The 20,534-nt window shown below is 39.6% G+C and overlaps 1 protein-coding gene across 22 annotated transcripts in view; it reads left to right on the top strand.

Moving 5' to 3' along the window:
• Positions 1-20,534, top strand: part of Sgip1 (SH3GL interacting endocytic adaptor 1) — a 185,795-nt gene that overhangs the window by 147,325 nt on the left and 17,936 nt on the right. For 15 of the 22 annotated variants that reach the window (XM_035439747.1, XM_035439748.1, XM_027402305.2 and 12 more), the window contains 2 exons: positions 3,843-3,908; positions 4,823-4,882. The exons of 6 other annotated variants lie outside the window; for them this stretch is intronic. In XM_035439747.1, coding sequence (XP_035295638.1) covers positions 3,843-3,908; positions 4,823-4,882 — 126 coding nt within the window. The remainder of the gene's footprint in view (positions 1-3,842; positions 3,909-4,822; positions 4,883-20,534) is intronic. One more of the 22 variants, XM_035439751.1, reaches the window with a different exon arrangement.

Below are 20,534 nucleotides of genomic sequence, written 5' to 3'. Positions count from 1 at the left end.
CTCATGTAATTTCATAACTTACAGATTTCTAACATTTATATAGCCATATCTATTCTTTTTCTGTATCAATTAGAATAATTTGGGACTTACTGATTTCCAGTGTATATTAGTATTAGCCCATTCCTCTCCAATTCTTTGCTTTTGGATACTGTTTTGTGATTGCTAGCCTTTTTTTTTTTCTTTTTTCACCCTCTATCTCCCTTAATCTCCTTGATTTTTGTAGTCAGTTACCCAAGTCCTATTCTACTGTTAGGCCTTCCCAAGATCATTCATTCCACACACTCCATTTGATGTGCTTTGTTGGGCAAAGAAGGAAGTAAGAGTGAGTTGTCACTCAAAAGTGACCACACTCTACCTCAGATGGACCACCCAGCGTGTTCTTTCAGCTCGCTGTGATTCATGCAGAAAACCGAACACACAGGGAACCGAGCTTTGTCCATGCTTTTGGACAATATTTTCTATACTTCCTGCAGCAGAAATCTCCAATTACAACCAGCAACATTGATCTTCATCATTCCTAGTGTGTGTTCTTTCAAGACAAACTACAGAGGGCTTGAAAAATAGAGCCATGTGGGAAGCTGGTCACAATGCCTCCTGCACAATGCCTCAACTTCTCAGTTAGGTTTCCTTGTTTGGTTTGGGTTCATCTGCCTGCTGGAGTCCTCACCACCGGTCTTTATTCTGATCTGCTTCTGGTTATGTGGCAGCCATTTCTTTCTGAAGTAACTCAGCTGATGAATGACCAGCCAGCCTCGTATGTTGCTTGTTGTCTCTAGTTTTCTCCAAATGCTGTGCCTTACCTAAAGTGACAACTCACTGTTAACAAGTGGATTGGGAGAGGTTGAAACTCACAGCAAGTTCCTTACATTGGTGGCTGAACAATCCCTTCCCACCTCCACACTTCCCTGCCGTTCCCTGTGCCCTTTGTGTTGTTCTTGGAGCAATTACACGGGAACTGATGAGCCAATCTCAAAGTCATATATGAACTAAGATTTTTAAAGCAAGCCTCTGCTACATTTTGTAGTACCCCCTTGAGGCTGAGGTAGGGTGAGTCACAGCTCTTGGGCTACATAGACCCTATCTCCAAAAATAAAATAACAGCAAATCAAAACTCTCTACACAATAGTTCATATAAGAAAATGCCCATAAAGAACTTTAAGTGTGAATATTTTTGTAAGGGTTGTGATTTTAGAGTAGTGACTACTCTATAATACAGCATGAGAAGATAAGAAATTTCTGTGTGCTGTTACCCTCAAATAATGAAGAGTTCTTACATAACGGTATTTTTTAACTTAAGAATTCCTCAATTTTTAAAAACACTATGGTTTTATATGTGCCAAAGAAAAACAAAAGGCTTCCAAATGTGTCAGGGTACAACTTTTTTTCCATACTATGATGCACCCCATTCTAGAAAGCTGGGAATGTAAAAAGATGCACATCTCGAATGAAGGGAACTCAGTGACAACTTTCGTGCTAGAGAATGCCCATAGGACCTGCACTATGTAATTCAGGGGAGGGAGAAATCCATTGATAAATGGACTAAGGAAAGTGTTTGAAGTTATAAGAATCAGATGAGAGGTAGGGGAAGAGATAGCAAAGCCTTCTCTCTCCTTGCAAGTCCCCCACTTTATTACTTGCTTCTTATTTCAGTGACTGTGAGAAGTCTTGTGTTTGTTTGTTTGTTTGTTTGTTTTGTTTAGATGATGACAAGGCAGGCAGTTCTGCTTCCCTGTTAGTTATAATCCTTCCTGGTATTGTGCATTCTTATTTGCATCTTTAATGTGGCAGGAATCCATAACAAGTGAAAAGTAACCATGTATCCGTGACAAATTAAGTGTGAGATGGACTCTGATGTTTCCTTTGGTTCATAACTTGCTGCAATATGGGGAGCAATCCAAATTCTTAAAATTTTCTGGTGGGAAATTATATTCATACCAACTTAGTCTGCATAGAACCAAAAGATACTATATTTTGTGAAACATCTGGATCTATTATGTGCATTCAATGAAACAGGAGTTCCACTAAATTATTCCACCTCCAAGGAAGCTATGAGTACAGATAATATTGACAAATAACATCCTAGAACCTGGGGCTGGAGAGATGGGTAAGTGGTTAAGAGAACTGGCTAGATTTGATTTCCAGTATCGGCATGGCAGTTCATAACCATCTATAAATCTAGTTCCAAAGAATCCAATGCCCTCTTCTGGCCTTAGAGCTCAACAGCATATATGTGCACAGACATATATGCAAGCAAAACACCATACATATAAAAATATATTAACTAGTTAATTTATTTATTTAAAAAAAGTGCTTGCTGCTCTTTAGTTCTAAGCAAACTTAGTTCATCAGATGGTACACAACTATAAAATCAACTCCAGGGAAACCAGTGCCCTCTTCCAGCCTCCTTGGGCACAGACATGCTCCCCTCCACATACACACACACAGAGTCACACAATGATGAGGGATGTCCTTCATGTCCAGTTTACACAGCATACAGTCAAACAATCCAGGCAAGAGGAGTTTCTTACCCAAATGACTAGTCTTGCCACGTTAACAAATTTCTTCGATGCCCATCTTGGGGTAGAGAGCCCACCAGAAGGAGACGCCATGTAGCTACCAAAGGAGTACATGAATTTATAGGATAATAGGGTTAATAATTAATACAGATCTAGTCAATAAGAAGCCCTAGCCATAAACCAACAGTTTTATAAATAATACAGCATCTGTGTGTTTATTTGGGGCTAAAGTAGCAGAGGGACTTAGCAGGAAAGAAAACTCCAGCAACAACACACAAACACACAGACTCATACACACATACATACATACTCATATACATACTCACATAGGCACACACATTTTTTTCTTAAATCTTAGAACTGAAAGAATTGAAAAAGAAAAATTTCCCAGTCATATACCCTAAGTCTAGGCATCAAGTTATTAGAATGAGTTCCAAAAGCATCAGTATTTATGATCCTAACATCTGTCCTTAATGTCTCTGCAACAAAGGCAGGTTTCTCTATTACTAGTTTCATTTGATTATCTATTAAGATTGTGATAACACCTTTAAAACCTATAGCATTATTTTTTAATCACATAGCAGTGTGATTATGTGGTTAAATACACATTAAATAATATGTGATTAAATACAAATACAGTTCTTTGTATTTGTTGTTTGGTGAGGATATTGGATAAAGATCTGAAATAGTTGAGGTTCAGTGTCTCAGCTCATAAAGCAGTGGCCAATTTCCAAAAATAAACATCTAGCCACAGTTAGAACCATGGTCAAAGATACCAATATGATAACCCTGTTCACAATCAGTAATCTTTAACTATCAAAGGCAGGTACAAGTTAATTAAAATGGCACAATGTGTGTAGGAATCCTGGATTTGTACTGCTCTTTGTGGTCACGTTAAAAGCTAACTCCTTTCTTCCTGGGGGAATATATATGCCAGGGATCTTGTTGAGTTGTCAGGGCTATGCTGGGGTTCTTGTGCTGGTCCTTTGAGAACTGCATTGGAGTGAAGTATTCTTGCATAAGAAAAGCAGTGCTTCTCATGGCTCCCTGAGATGGTGGGATCTAACTCTTTTTCCTGAAGCTGACTCCAACCACATTGACAGATGCTAAACCCTGACTTTCATTTTTTTTTAGTTCAGTTTCTCCTCATAGAATCATCTGAAATAAGTTCATCACTTTTCGTATCTTCATCTTAATCCCAACGTCTCAAATTCTTTTCTTTTTTCCATGAAAACCATTCAATCAGTAAACTGTGCTTCTTGTTTTCATTTGGAATTTGTATTTGTGTTTTTGTTTTCCATTCGTTTGTGTTTCTTTGGTTTGTAGTGTCAGAAGATGATGTTTTTTATGACAAACTGCCCTCGTTTGAAAGGCGCTGTGACACGCCTGCAGGTATGGTGCCAGCTGAGTGATATCTAGATACTTAGAGTTTTCAAATCCAAGCCATTTTCCATCTGAATGCTAGAAGCTTCATGGACATGCTCCCCACTTCATGAGTCCCAGTGCCTCTCAAATGCACCCTGTCCATGTACTGTCCATCGTGGAGCTCATGCCACTGAGCCAATTTTAAGTGGACATACTGTAAAGCAGCAGGTTGCATGACAGTTTCTCAGAGAAAAGGCTCAAACAAACCAGGTGAGATGTCATTGCTGTGTGAATTGCAGAGGAAGAAATCATTTATGTACTCAGAGTCTGTTGACTTCTTTCCAATTTACACCTTGTTGAACCACCATTGGAAATCTCTCTTCTCTTTGGTACTGAAGTAAAGGGTGTGTTGTGACTGGATGCCTAACTTGATTCCAGTAGAGGGATGGGACATCTTTGACATCGTCTGTGAACTTTAAATCGATATGCAATGCTGTTGTCATTGAAAAGCTAAGCCAATATTGCATAAAAACCTCAACCCCAAGTTGTGCCAACAAGCAAGGGGATAACAAAGAGGATGCAGCAATTGCTGAATGACAGTTTTGCCCAAATTAATGCAGTTGAAATATGCTAACACCCCTGCATGGCCAGGAAGACATCTGCTCCATGCATACAAGTGCCTAGCCTCAAGCTACCTACACGCGTGTCCATCCCTTCAGTCTCCATAGCTTTGATTTTGCCTTGTTTGCTCAATTAAAACAAAAACAAAACAAAAAAATCTTTCAACTCCCAGCTTTCCCTCCCTCCTGCACGCTCACGGCATGCAGTGTCTCCACCCTTCCCCGTAGTGAGATTAATTACCTGCTCTGTAACTCACATCGTGTCCTTCTCTCTCCCTCTCCTTAACCTTTCCCATCCCGCTTGACCTCCTGGCCAAACAGAGAATGAACAGCCTTCCCTCGTTTGGTTTGACAGAGGAAAGTTTTACTTGACTTTTGAAGGTAAGTAGAGCATAGCCTACCAGATTCTAATTTCCAGTCTTCTCTTCCTGTGTTGTTTTTATTCCCATTTAAAAATTCCCAGTCTTCCTCAAAATTTCCGGTCTTGCTTTCTCCATTAAAAAATGCTATGGCTACTTGGAAAGCATCAAGTACTAAAGAAAGCATTTCCTGAATTTGGTTGGTATGTGTTCTTCAATTTTTCATATTGAACAAACTAAAGCTGATTTGCAGTTAACATTGGTTACTTAATTAATGGTGGCCAATTAAAAACAGAACCAAATGGAACCTTCTTTGGCTAAGGAACTTGACTCTGTCAACCAGGCTCTTGCCTAATCCTTTTACAAGTGTGTGTGTGGCAAACTTGAGTGAGTTTGAGGTTGAGATTACATTTAGCCTAATTTAGAAAACCTGACATTCCAGATAGAGAATCCAGTGGTGTAAATTGTAAATGAGTGCACCTGTGTGTGTGAGTGCTCCATGGGGGATCAGAGAAACAGGAGATGGGACAAGGAGCATTAGGGGGAGGTTTGGTTCCCATCCTTGGAAACTGCAACTGTAATTACTGCAGTAAAATGGGCAATGACTGTTGAACTTTTCATTCACAAAAGTTAAGAGAAATGCATAAAAACAATGTCCAGTTTCTAAGATCAACATTTGACATTTTGTTATAGTCTCTATTAAGGGTTAGCACTCTCCTGTTCTGTGTTTAATGTCTAACTCATCTTCACAGGCCACACACTTGACTAAATGACACACTTAAACTGCCAAGTGTGCAGTGGGGGGCATTAAATACTTTACCTAATTAATTAGCCATTTTATGCATAGAGATTTATCATATAATGTCCTACATTGTAAAATTTTAAATAGTGAAATTTATCCCAGGATCAAAAGCTGCTAAAATATATTTTTCTCCCTAGAATTAAATATCAATGTTAAACTTGTCTTTGTGTTTCATGACAACAGGAACTTAAATGTGTGTTTTAAAAATCAGAATGGCTAAAATATATAAACAGTATGAAATACACCAGCAAAATTCACCCAACAATGAGTTATCTTTAAAAGATGGAAGTCCTTAACACTTGGACAGGTGCCAGAAACATGGCCTGACCTCAAACCTTTCAGATGTCCTGAAGTCTTTTCCCAGTCTGACCCAAAAACAGGTGCTAGGTGATTTTCCTGGGAGGACGCCTTTTTTCCATGTGACTTTGTCTCTTGGGGACATCAGTTTTGTAATAAGAAAGATGCCAAGCCCACAGACTTTTGACCATCTGAATTTTCTCTTTGATCAGCTGAAATGTAAGGGTTCAGGTGAGTCTGATGGGCCGTTGCACTCCTGTTATCCCAGCATGCCAAGCCTGATGTACTTGAAGCCAGTCAGGGCTAGTAGCAAACTCCATGCTGGAGAGAATCCATCCAAAACCATCCAAAGGAAAATCATCCAGGCATCATCTTGCTGATGGGTACACCAGTAAAGCAACAGACACAGCTGCTTCAGGATGGTTGGAAGTCCTAAAGCACAGCAGGAACCTGTATCTGCCAAGGTTTGAACTCTGGTTCAACTCAGCCAGTAGCAAAGTCTGCTTTATAAGCCAGGAAATTAACTAATGTAATAGAGCATCATATGTATAGGTCAATGTGAGGTGTTTTCACCTGGGGAAACCTGAAAAGACTACAGAAACTATGTTCTATTGTCATGATAGAATGATGTAGAAACAACTGCATTGTATAACACCTTGAGAAATATAGCCTCACCTCAATGTTTATGCTCCAAAAGGACAGCTAATCAACACATTTTGTTGAATAGCATTTTCACAGATTCTCTAGGACACTCATGTTTATTCACATTTTATTCTTACTAATTGTAATTTTCTTCAATGCTTCCTCCAGAGAGTGAAGAACATGAAAGTTCTCATGTCAAAATCATCACTTGTTCTAAACAGGTTTTCATTTATTTACTGACTTCTGAATAACTTTTTGTAGCGTTTAAAACTTCGTTGTTCATTATTCATTCTTAATAATGATTAGGACCCTATAGTCACTCAGTCAGCATTTGAGTCATTGACCAGTCCATCAAGTAACTAATGAACAATAGTAAATTTAATTTGAAAGGACGTAAAGTACCTAGCACATGCTAACAAATTAGGTTCAGAGCCTTAGACAAGGTTTCTAAATTAAAAGGGTCCCAATGCATCTAAAACTATCCTTTATATATATTTTACTAAAAAATTTAACATATTTTATGTTGGCCCTTTTAAGAAAATGATTCAAATGCTAGTGACTGTTTTAGTTTTTTGAGACAGGGTTTTCACTAGTGACTTTTTAAGTCAACCAAAAGAAAATCCTGGGGCTGGAAATAGGACTCAGTTGGTAAAGACTTACCACACAAATATGAGGACCTAGCACCCACCTAAAACTCAGGTACCACAGATCACACTGTAATCCCAATACTGTGGAGGATCTAAGAACTCGCTGGCCAGGCAGTCTAGTCAAATGGTGAGCTCCAGGTTCAGAAGAGACCCTACCTCAAAATTAAGGTGCAAAGCAATTGAGGAAGATACCCACCGTTGATCTCTGGCCTTTACACTCACAAGCATGCATGTGAATGCATACCCAAACACATGTGGGCACACATCTGCATGAACTCTCACATGTACATGAGTACACACACACACACACACACAGAGAGAGAGAGAGAGAGAGAGAGAGAGAGAGAGAGAGAGAGAGAGTATGCCTGCCTTCAGCACTGTGCCTAATAGATATTTCAATTCTGTATTGCCTTTAATGTCAAGATGTTTCCAAAAATGTACTCTCTCCTTGGGTGGCTTTTCAAACTATAAAATCATCTTGCATCTGGTGGTGAAAATCAAACAATGAACACTCTTGCTACCACGAGTTTCCTCGTGTCTCAGACCATCTTGGTCACCTGTGTCACACCATCTCTCCTCTGTGACCCTGCATGCCACTCTCCCTCCTGTTGGCATGGCATCTTTAGCACCCTTTCCCTACATTTTCAGCCTCTCTGCTGAACTCATGCTTGATTCCCTAACTGAACCCCAGCTCTCTCCAAGGACCAACATTTCTCAGAAGCAGTCCCCACAGAGTGTTCCTCCCTTTCCTGGAGCCATGTGCCATGCGAATGGGAGCCAGCTTTCAATTCTCACAGCTCTGCTTTGTCAGAGCCTCCTGACTGTGGACAGCAGTCATTGACCATCTATCTATCTCAGTTTTCCACTGGCCTGCAGCCTCCCTCTGCATTTGTCTGTAGACTTGAAGTACCAGTAAACGTCCTTTTCACCATGTTCGTTCTCAAGCATCATCCCTAACAGGTTCTATGGAGATGAACTATCCAACACATGGTCTCCAGGACCTCTCGGGCTGCCTCAGCCCCATCTTGCTTCCTCAGCTCTACTCAGCAGCGGTACCTTGGAAACAGTGCCTACATACAGGGTTCAGTTTAGCTGTTTCATAACTAAAAGTTGGCATGCATCTTATATACTAGAAATGATGTTAAACAATGAATCTTTCATTCAACATCTATTAGACACTGACCACAAAACAAAAATATCCCTGTTGCCACAGAGCTTACATTCTAGCATTCAGGATTAAAAACAGGGACATAAGTAGAATATGCAGTGTGGAGGGGGAAATGAGTTCTATAAGAATAATAAGACATGGTGGAGGCTGCAGCATAATGGAGAAGAGAGGCAATAAATAGCAAATACAGTAACACCTGAGCACTCACTGTGCATATGTAAACCACTTCTGTGTTCTCATTTCAACTACACAAGTCACTGCTGAAGAAAATGAGATTTGGGAACAGCTTTACAGAGCCTCACGGCCAGGCAGAGTAAGGGTTAAAACCGTTTGAGAGACACCCTGCCCCACATCCTCAGCCCACTCCACACATAGTCTCATCTTCAGGGCAGTTTTCTCTCACCCGAGCCCTTCAACTCTGTCATTCCCAGATACAGCTTGTCTGTGCCTCACTGAAACCTCCTCTCCCACCTTCCCTCTCTGACTCCACCAGCCCAGTTGCCCATTCATGTTCTTTTCTGTATCCTCATTAGACCCCAGAGAGTAAAAATGTTTCTGAAAAGACCTTGGTCTTTCTCTGGGGTAAAAGACTTCCTCTTCTCCCTAGACTTGTATTGACTCTGTGAAAAAGCACTCTTAAGTGTCTGACCAATGTAAGCAAGCTTTTTCATGTCCCTAGTTGATCACAATTACGTGTAGAAACACTCACCCCTCCCTCCCTCCCTCCCTCCCTCCCTCCACTCTCTCTCTCTCTCTCTCTCTCTCTCTCTCTCTCTCTCTCTCTCTCTCCTGTCTCTCTCCTGTCTCTCTCTGTTTCTCTGTCTTTGTTTCTTTCTCTCTGTCTCCTGTTTCTCTCTGTCTCTGTCTTTCTCTGTCTTTTTCTTTCTATCTCTTTCCTGTTTGTTGTCTGTCTGTCTCCCCCACCCCTCTGTTCTAGGGATTGACACCATAGCTTCACCACTAAGCAAGTGATTGGTCAGTGAGCAACACCCCAACTTCACTCACTTTTATTTACCCTAGTTTGTAATAAAAACCTGTAAGAGTCTGGAAAGGCTAATTAACTCACTTGGAAGTCATTAAAGAAAGAGAACTTGAAAGGTTTGGACAGTTTTTCTGGGAAGCAATTGCCTTGCTTAATTCCTGATGTTCTCCAGATGGGAGGGGGCCCCTCTAATTGTACCACTTAACTCAGGTCCTTTTCCGTCAATAACGCATTAAGATTAATGAGGGCTTACTCTGAAAAACTCACAGCATTAAATTATCAGGATGGCAAAACAATGCAGGACCATAAAAAGTAGCAATTCAAGTCAGCCTTCATTCAACATAAAATCATAATCCTTGCCCTTCTGAGATTGTGTTTGTTGACTGTGATGTGCATATGTATTGTACAATCCTTTCCATTAGTAATGGAAGCTCACAAAGCAATTTTTCTTTGTTTTAGCATACTAAACCTTTTTAAAAGATTAAAGTGCTATTAAAATCTTCAAAATGTGCTACTGGGGAAATATGCCAAGGCTTTAGTTCCCATTTTTTTCTTCACAGTAAACCCGTTGCCTGGCCCTGGAAATCCCTCGGAATGAGTGTGTGGATGCTTGCTTGGTTTCCTGCTTTTTGAAGATATCACCCTACCACACTCATGTTTACTGTAACACAGACATGCTGCAGAGTGTGTCCTAGTCATCCCATATGTGTGTTATGGCTCCTAGGCAGAACATGAATGTCCAGAATTCAGGTCAGAATCTCTCCGATTAAATAGTTGTGGAAAAGCTTAGTGAGTGGTGGCATCTGTACCAGACAGGGCATACCTGGATACTAAAGTAGTGAATTGTTTATTATCATTGTTATTATTATCATCATCATCATCATTGGTACCCTCATCATCCCCATCATCATCATATCTAGGTACTACTTACTATCTTTCCCAGCAATGGGGCTGCAGTATTTCGTGGATAACTCTGTATCACTGTTGACTTCTGAGCTAACACTCCAATACCACAGCTCAGGTTGTTCCTGCCATCACCCACAGTGGTGCTCTGACTATGCACTTCTCCAACAGTGATCAGAGGTACAGGAATTTGGGTAACTTCCTCAAGATAACACAAAGTCAGGAATTAAATCCTTTCTTAGGGAATCACTGTGAAGTCATAAAAGTGATATTTCCAATCACTATGGTATTCAAGTCTATATTGTGCCCTGCAAGACCTCCCGATCTTGAGAATCTAACGTCACATAGTCTTTGTTTTATAAACTTCGGAATGCAAAGGATGACAATCACCAGCGGGATAATTAAGAAAACCAGACAAAAATCAACTTTCTTTTGTTTGTTAAAGCACTATATTACCTGAAAATTTTAATTATTCAGCCTTTGAGATTGCATTCAGACTGGATAAGAAGAATTAAGAGAAGTGACCAAATTCTGGTATTTTTCTTCCCTCTAATGTGATCTGTGAGCTCTTTGGTGGTGGCTAAGCCAAGATCTTCAGATTCAGTCCCATGTGTATTTTCCTCCTTTTAGGACCATAATGGTCCCAAGTGCAGGTCCTCGAACTGTGTCACACTCAAAAGAAACTGGGCACAATCCTGCAGACTGGAAATGTGCCGAAAGCAAAGGGGGCCCCCTGCTTCACTAAAGATTGAATCTTTTTATCCCGAGTGTGCATCACACTTATCTGGGTGCAGAAGCAAACTGTAGAACAGGAAGAACATGAAGCCATAAGCCCCAGAAGAGTTACTTCATGGAGACAACTTTGAAACCTGAAGCTTGAGTTAAACACTCCCCTAGGACAGGAAGAAGGAAACAGCCTATGATTAATAGATCAAAAAAAAGCTAAAGAATCACCAACTTGCTCCTTCCCTTGGTAGGTACAACTCTTCCGTGGCTCTTCTTGGATATAAGTTCCTGTGTTGGAATTATGACTATCAAGCAAAATAGTGTCTGGCTTCTAGAAATGCCCAAACAACAGGAATGCATCACTTCCCATAAGGCATGCTTGTGCAAATGCATGAGACAGCTGCAAAACTCCAGAAAAGCACAGGGGTTAGCTGAGAAGAATCTGGGACCTCTTGGGAAAAATAAATAAATAAAAAGAGACTTCCCCAGATGACATGAAAGAACCAGGATTCAGAAAGCTAAGTTTTCTATTTTAAAAGAGTAACTTGAACAGAGGTGGGATAAGGAACACTTTGCATATACTCAGCGATGATAAACCCTGGGCAACTGAGGAATGTTAGAGATGCGCCAAGTAAATCAAGACCATATTCTAAAGTGCTTCGCATGCCTAGAGGAGGAATTCAAAGTACAATCCCTGTGCATGGTGAATTTTAAGAACTTTTTGGGGGCAGGGTGGTCTGAGCATCTTTGATATTTAGACTTAGAATCAGAAGAAGCTAGGTAGACAGTCCAGGAAACAGGAATGGACTGACCTGATACTACTATCAAGATCTCAAAAACACCTTTAAGCAACAACGTTCTGTACCTAATAGTATGGGGCACAGAGAGAAGGCTGACTCCACCTTCAAACATAAGGAGCCATTGACAGCCACACCCCTGGCCCTGCACAGTCTCGTTTGTTCTCAGAAGCTAAGCAGGGTCTGGCCTGTTTAGTGCTTGGATGGGAGATTCAGAGAGAAGTCTGTCGTTAATCAGTAGGAAGAAATCTCCAGCGGTGATATGATCAGGAAGAAAGACTGAGGTTCCTGTGCAGCATCCAAGAGGAAATGGACTGTAAAACTGGGAGCAAGACAGGCAGTGGTGGCACACACCTTTCTTTAATCTCAGCACTAGGGAGGCAGAGGCAGAGGGATCTCTGTGAGTTCGAGGCTAGCCTGGTCTACAGAGTGAGTTCCAGGATAGGTTCCAAAGCTACACAGAGAAAATCTGTCTCAAACACCCCCCCCAAAAAAAAAAAAATAACCCACCTGGGCAGTCTACTAAGAGTGAAAGACTGCATCCATAGACAGGAAGGTTTAGCCTTGGGGTATGCCTGCACTCGGCAGCCAAATAGAAGTTGCTCCATTGTGTTTTTGTTTATTTTTTTAATCAGTGATTAATTTTGAATGGGCCATTCAACAGCTATGTTTTTGTAGACACTATTAAATGTCCTAGATGCCTTGTTGTCTTTTCTGCTGTTTGACGTTCATACCTGTGGCGATGTCAGTCGGATGAACACAGTGACATCCATACCTGTGGTGATGTCTGTCAGATGAATGCAGTGACATTCTAAGTGAATAACCTGACCACTAGAAAGGAAATAAACACCAGCTTCTTCATGACTGTTTACTGCAAATACAAGTTAACATGGGAATTATGGGCTGTTTCTTTCTCTTCCTACCTGCTGCTCATCAACACCTTCAGCACTCTCTTGGGTGTGTATCCTTTTCTGTTTTATAATCTTACTTTATTTCTGCTTTTTCTCCCTTCACTCACACAGGGAAACTCCACGTTGTGCATAGAACTGAAGGAATGTTTATATTTGTTGGCCTACATCAAATAAAAGTGAACTGACTCACAGAAACTTTCAAAATAATTGAATATTAAATTGTTTATTTCTTCATTTTTCTTTTCATGTAGCAGGAACTCTTGAGCAAAATAATAACAATAATAAGTTCCCTACCTATCCCATAATAATCTTAAGGATATACAAGTCGTATTGAAGGACTTGGCTGTCCTAACAGGTTGTCAATATTACAGAGTTTGACTAACATACTCCTTAAGCTCGAGTCAGCATGTCAACTCCTCTAGCTTGTTCACAATTAGACCTGTGGAAGGAGTCAGGATTCTCTTAAATGTTTTGTGTAGGTTCTCAAAATTAATTATGGATGTCTATAGATAAGATTTATCATGTTTTATAACTGGAATAGGGAAGCATCTAGTAGGGAAAACAATGATCATGTTTGTAGAACATGGCTTCTGGCCTTTGCATTTGTCGTCAACATGATTACAACGGTCCTCATTCAGTCAGTGATTATTTCCCAAGTGCCTGCTATGTGCACAGGTACTGTGAGAGCTACTGGGACACACCAGTTATTTAAAAAAAAAAAAAAAAAAAAAACATGTCCCTGCCTTTGAAGCACACAGAAGTCAGATATCAAATGGACAGTGACACTAACATGTAGAAAATATTGTTATTAAGGAGATAGAGTGATTTTGGAGGTGTCCTAGCCTATTTCCTTCACTAACTTAAGAGGACAATGGAGGAAATATGAGTGACTTAAATCTAGCTAGTCATCTTTGAAAACTATTGTTTCTGGTATGTGGTCATATGCCATATGTAGATGCTACTGTAACTGTAAGTTGGAAAGGAAAATCCCATTAATTTCTATCAGTGTACTCAGAACTATACATTTACATGTGCCTATATACAATTACATATGTAAGAAAGAAGTGGAAAGGGTGTGTGTACTGTGTGTGTGTGTGTGTGTGTGTGTGTGTGTGTGTGTGTGTGTGTATGTATGTACTGTGTGTGTGTACTGTGTGTTAGGATCTGTAATAACCCTTCAGGGTTGGAGCTACAGCCTCAGCACTATGTGATATAACCTAAGCCTTGCATTCCTGGAAACTGAATAATAATAGCACCTTTCTTATGACACTGTGGTCAGGATAAAAGCCCAGCCATGGGTTCACTGTGGATGCAAAGCATTCAGTAAATACTGGCTTTTACTATCACTGTCCAATATCATTTGTCCCTGACTTGTGACATGGCTGTCTTAGTGTCAACCTTGCTTGCTCTTAAGAAGTTCCTAGCATTTCAGTCTTCTACATAAATCATCCCACAACATGTTCTGTTCTGAGTTGCTGCCTGGCTTCCCTTCCCATCGACAACAAGCACTTTTTCCTTTGTTGCTTGTGAAGTAAGGTGATTGGGCCCATAATGTCACCTCCCTCTGCATCCACCTCCACCAGAACCAGTCCTTAAAACTGACTTGAGAAATTATCTAGCTGGTGGTGTGCTCCTGTGTTAAAGCTATTGGGAGACATGGGGAGACATGCAAGAAAACTGTTTGCATCTTGTTATTTTGTAAATCATGGCTTTTAGAAGATTTGACAAATAATTACAAACCTCCCCAAAAGAAAATGAGGGGTGAGAAATAGGAGGAAACCACTTCATTCTTCAGTGGACCTGAGCCTGCTTCAGAAAATGCTGGGCCAATAATAGATTTTATTTTTGCTATGAGTCTTTTAGGAAGGACTGGCCACAGTTTAAGGTTTAAAGTTGCATATTTCTATAACAAAATAGTCTTTTCAGTGGGGCAAGGTTTGGCTCAGCAGTTGACTGACTGAATGCCTAGCATGTATGAGGCACACAGCACTACAAAGAGGGAGAAAAACCTTTTTTATGAACCTCCATTTACTCTAGAAAGGAGAAGTGATATAAATATGTGGAGAAGGTATACTAGTGATATAAAGAGATGAGACATGGGAGAATCTCCCTTTTCAAATCCTGTCATGTATCTGGTCTTCAGATATATTTAATTAGCATTACCTCTAAACTAACTTCAGACTGTTGGTTATGAAAGGTCTTTACAGAAAGTAAAGTAAAACACCAATGTAATTATCCTTATACTAATTATCAACGTAGACATTTGAAAATGTGGGAAAGATAATGATAACCACTAGGCATGTGCACTAATTGCTTCATCAAGTCCAAGATTTCTTTGGCACAAAGCATTTTTAAGTCAACGCTGTTACGATTTCATCGAGTCTGTCATCATGCATGTGGCAGTCACTTCTGCACAGATGGGGCATGGGGTAGAATTGTTTTCCTCTCCTGCTGTTCTGCTTAGGAGTCACCAGGACACATGACACCGAAGGAACAGGGCTGTTTTTCTTGTTGCCAGGCAATAGTTATACAGATACTGTGTGTCTTCACAGTTATGTTTCTTCGTCTGCTGTTCAGCATGATAACAAGCTTTTGTTTCCCCTAAGGGGTCAGGGAGAACCTTGAAAAACACCTCTGATAACTCACAGGGAGCAGGGCAGGGGGCATCTTCAAAGGATGTTCTGGTGAAGCTGTGTTGTTGAGGGGCCAGAAAAAATAGCTACTAGTAACGGTTCCTCCTATGCATAGACTTTGCTTTTCTTGAATTAACTTACAACTTATTGCCAATGAAACTGGCCATTCAAACAGACTTTCAGGAAGTCCATCAGTTCCAGGCAGCTCTCATTCTCCTTCTCCTTTCACATTCGTCAGCTCCAATAGGAAATTAACTTTCAACAGTGCTCAAAATTGCCAGCATCCGTTTTTTGAACTGCAAGAAATAAAAATTATAAATGTAAAACCTCAGTGTAAAATTCCCAAATAATTCCCAGTGTGTTTTTACTATTTCTCATGGATGTCATAAAAAATTTAGAGAAGCAAACACATGAAAAATAAAATAATCTGCAATCCAATAACCACAGCCACATTATCATTTTGCTACACTTCAGTTCTGACCCATGTGAATGACTCTGTGCATCCATGGCTTGCTTATGTTATCAAATACTGCACAACTCTTAGCCCTCTTCTTTTAACATATCCTCTGGGCCATTACAAAGCACTTGAAAATAGCTTACAGTTTGCCTTTTCTTGTGATCATTGTATTGACTTAAACACTTTACTTCTAAAATTAAAAGATATCAAAAAGCACAAACTAAAAATTTGACCCGAAAATCACACTTTTCAGATTGATACAGATAAATTTTTTTTAAATGTTGTTGGAAACTCTTGAAGAAAAACACCCTTCTGTACACACACACACACACACACACACACACACACACACACACACACACACACACACACACACACACACACACACACACACACACACACACACACACACCAGTGCTGCATTTATTTGACCCCACAAAGCCATCTAATGGAACATGCTCCACTGGTTCAACAGATTGTAAGATGCAAAATAAGCTTAAATATAGGCATGTACTTGTTTACTAACCGAAGATGGCAGACAATATCCAAGCCACTGTCTTCCATATACCCATCAGAAAGCAAACCTAAGCTTCAGATATCAGAATCGTGACTGGCATCTGCAATTTGTTATTAATGCAGTGATTTGGTTTTGTTAAACATATTCATCATCTTGACTTTGTATACTTTTGTAAATATAGATAGCTTAATTTTACCATACATTAAAACTCCAGGATTTTGTCTGCATTCATTTTTCCAAGTTTATTTCTAAGTTTCTGCAAAGCAAACAACTTCCCTGAAAACCAGCCAGAAGTTTTTGAAAGTTAGTATTGTAACATCTTAGTATTATTCCATAATGTGTATCAGTCAGTCTATTTCTTAGCTTTCAAAATTATGGGATTTAAATCCACATAATGAACTAGTCTTCTGCATAAATTAATTTTTCACATCCTTACTACATCAAAGTAGAACATTTTTTTTCTTCTTCTCCAAGCATTTTCAAGGGAAATAAAGTTTCAATGTAGTAAAATTCAGTCAGACACATGAAGGGAAATGAATTTTAGTAACTCAACTGAAGAAACTATGAGAGAAGCTGGTAACTTCCATCTCTGATCACATCCCCACTTACAGGCAAAACTAGTATCGGTAATTGTTCCGTGGAAAGGTCCCGCTATTCTTTTGCTATCAATTACAAGATGTATTTTGTTAAAATGTTTCCAGAAGTATGTTTTTGATACTGAGGGAAATATTATGTAAATTTTAACCAAATTGAATATACAATAAATAGCTCTGTACACCTCACAACAGCCTTTAAAGTGGCTACATTTAGTGACTACATCAATACATGCATACTATAAATCTAACCTTCCCCCCACCTCCGGCAAAAATACCTCTTTACAAAAAAAGATGTACCCAGTATCATATTTTCTTTTCAAAGAGTAGGGGAACCGGGTGTTGGTGGCGCAAGCCTTTAATCCCAGCACTTGGGAGGTAGAGGCAGGTGGATCTCTGTGAGTTCGAGACCAGCCTGGTCTACAGAGTGAGTTCCAGGACAGCCTCCAAAGCCACAGAGAAACCCTGTCTCGAAAAAAAAAAAAAAAAAAAAAAACAAAGAATAGGGGAACAGCAACTTAAAAAGTAAACAGAAAGTAACCAGGCCAAGCCTACCATTTTTAGAAGAAAATGCAACTCACATCAGAACACAGATGTGGTTCCTCCTATACAGGCCTTGGCATGTCTTTCCCTATCCACCCTGGTGTTCATAAACCACTCCAAATGGAGGCAAGAAATGCCATTAAATAACTTAGTGAAAAATCTTCATTTTAATCCCAGCACTCAGGAGGCAGAAGCAGGTGGATCTCTGTGAGTTCGAGACCAGCCTGGTCTCCAGGGCGAGTGCCAGGATAGGCTCCAAAGCTACACAGAGAAACCCTGTCTCGAAAAACCAAAAAAAGAAAAAAAGAAAAAAATCTTCATTTTTAACTTTCCTTTGATACTTGATTAAAAAAAAAAACTATCACATTTTATGACCAAGTTTAAATTAGCTTTTTATTTTAAAGGGGCACTGTAGTGTGGTTTGTGAAGTATGTCTCCTTTCCCAGGCTTGACTTATACCATAGGGTCTTCAGAGTCTGCATCTGCTACTTATCCTTCACCCCTCAGGACTTAGCCCAGAGCAATATTGCCCATTGTATGTTACCAAAAAGCCCATTGCTCTTGTGAGACTCCTAAAAGTAGGAATTGGGGCCATCTCCAACTCTTTTACTGGCTTTTGGGACCCTACTCCTCATACTGGGTTGCCTTGCCCAGCCTTAGTCTTACTGCAACTTGATAATTCATATTTTGTTATTACTCATGGGAGACCTACCCTTTCATGGGTGGAGATGGAGGCAAGGGGGGGGCAATTGAGGGTATGGGAGCAGTAAATTTATACATAACAAAGCATACATTTATGTTGGCATTTGGAATTGGAAGTTTTTGAAGGGCACATGTAAGAGCTACAATAATAACTATTTCATGTACCTTGTGAGCCAACAGCAATGTAATGATTATAGTACTAAATGCTTCTCTAATACCATGCATTGCTTCTTTGCAATTTTAGTTACTATTACATTCTCCTTTACTGTAAGTTCCCCAAAGGAAGGAAGGGCCATGCCTCATGAATTCCCATGTATCTCTCAGTCCCCAGCACAACACCTAATCATTTCAGGCCCTCACATTTGAATGAAAGGGTCTTGATTGTTCAAATTATTTGTCTGTTCATTTTGATAAAACAAGCATGCAAATTCAAACAACTTTTAAAGCCTATTGTCATACAAATACTACATCAAGCAACTTAAACCTACTGATAGATGCCAAGCTAAACATGTGTGCATACAGTCAAAATAAAACCAGTTGAAGGATGAAACGAATCTGCAAATTCCCCTTGTACAGAAACCTCCAAACCTCCCTTTGTTTTCTACCTAAAAGTCTATTCTAGTGCAAAGACTGAACCTCTTCTATAATCTTAACCAATGTTCACCATGGCAGCAAAAGCACAATGCTCTTCAATTGTGTACCACATTAAGAGCTTCAAAAATACTGCCTCTAATGGTTAGTACAAGCTGTTAGTATGCTATTTTTAATAATGTTGTTTTGAAGATGAAGAAACTGAGTGCCAGAGAAATCAAATACCTTGTCCCTATCGGAAACCAAGACTTCACACCCTGATGGCTATGACTGTGGAGCCCAGCCTTCCTCTGTTAATTCTGTGATCACTTGGAAGTTCATCTTACAGTAAACTAGGCATTTTGCAATGGACCTCATCTGTATGCTCTTACAGCATGCATTAATATTTAGTTTTTATTTGTTTGTGTCTTGTATTTACATATCTGTGTCCCCACCATTATCTCATACACATCAGAGTCTCTGTATGTATGACAGAGACACTCAACCATCCAATAAAGGGACACTATTTTCAGAGCATCTGTTCTCTGTTAGAAAGTTATTCTCATGGTAACAACCTTAAATATCTACAACTACCTAATACTATAGAACAGAGAGCTGAGGGTCACTGTCTGCCCCACCCCCAAGCTGACTTCTCTGTGGTCACAACAATACTTTCTTGCAGATTTTTGGCCTTAAAAAGTCTGACCCCTTGAGTCATAAAACAATACCATTTCAGATATTTTTTAAAGTTTTAGAGCTCTTCTTCATTCTCTCATGCCGTGCTTTGACTCTCTCACCATCTTTAACATTATCCTAGTTTTTAATCAGTAGCTTTCTAAACAAAGACCCTGAGGTTTTACAGGGGGTACAGAAGCATTCACGTATGACAAGCCTCCATGTGATATACCCTGGCTCTCTTCACAATTAAAAATGATCTTCATTTAGTTTGGTTGTATAACTCTGTAAGAATATTTTTTTAATCTTCAGGAAATAGTGCAAAAGGAGAAGATCAATTAATATGCAGATATATTTAGATTACCACCTAGAAATGACCTAATGTTTGGAAAAGGATTTTAGGGTAGTAAATGGCCGTTAGAAATTATATATGGACCAAATTATGATGACAAAAAATATGTAAAATATAAAGTAAGATACAAAATTATCATTAGTTGTAAAGTACAAGCCTATGAGGGAATTAGAATTGTACACTGTACATCTTTTAAGGTAAAAGGGTTCTCTGTAAATATTTATCTTATGTATTTCTTCTGTTTTCATGGCCTTATTGATCAAATCCACAGGGATGATTACAGCATTCAAGAGGTAGACACAGCAAAGTCAGAAAAGGGTAGGGGACAGTGGGAGGAGTCAGGGGACAGAAAGAGAGAGAGCTAAATTAGAGTCTTCCATCATCACATCCTAGAGTTTGTCCTAACTGCTGAAGTGTCCGATGCTCTCTCATGAGCTATACCACAAAGCACTCTCTAGACAAAAGGCAGTAAAGCCATCATTTCTAACACTATGCATTGATATAACCCAAACTACCTGAGATCTTCAGAATCCAGTCACAGAAAGTCAAATGATTAAATCCCTCAGTTAGTTTTATTTTTACACATATTCATCTGCTGAGCTAGTTTGTTTTTCCAATACCACGACTGTTAATTTGTTTCACTGTTTTTGTTTTGAATTTTGAGACAGGCTCAGTATGTAGCCAGGCTGCCCACAACTTGTCTTTCTTTTGTGTCAGCCTCCTGGATGCTAGTGTTTTAGGCATGCACCGTCATGTC

The sequence above is a fragment of the Cricetulus griseus genome, chromosome 2 (genome assembly GCF_003668045.3).
Source record: "Cricetulus griseus strain 17A/GY chromosome 2, alternate assembly CriGri-PICRH-1.0, whole genome shotgun sequence".
NCBI classification, from domain to species: Eukaryota; Metazoa; Chordata; class Mammalia; order Rodentia; family Cricetidae; genus Cricetulus; species Cricetulus griseus.
This window is presented reverse-complemented; position numbering and strand designations above follow the sequence as displayed.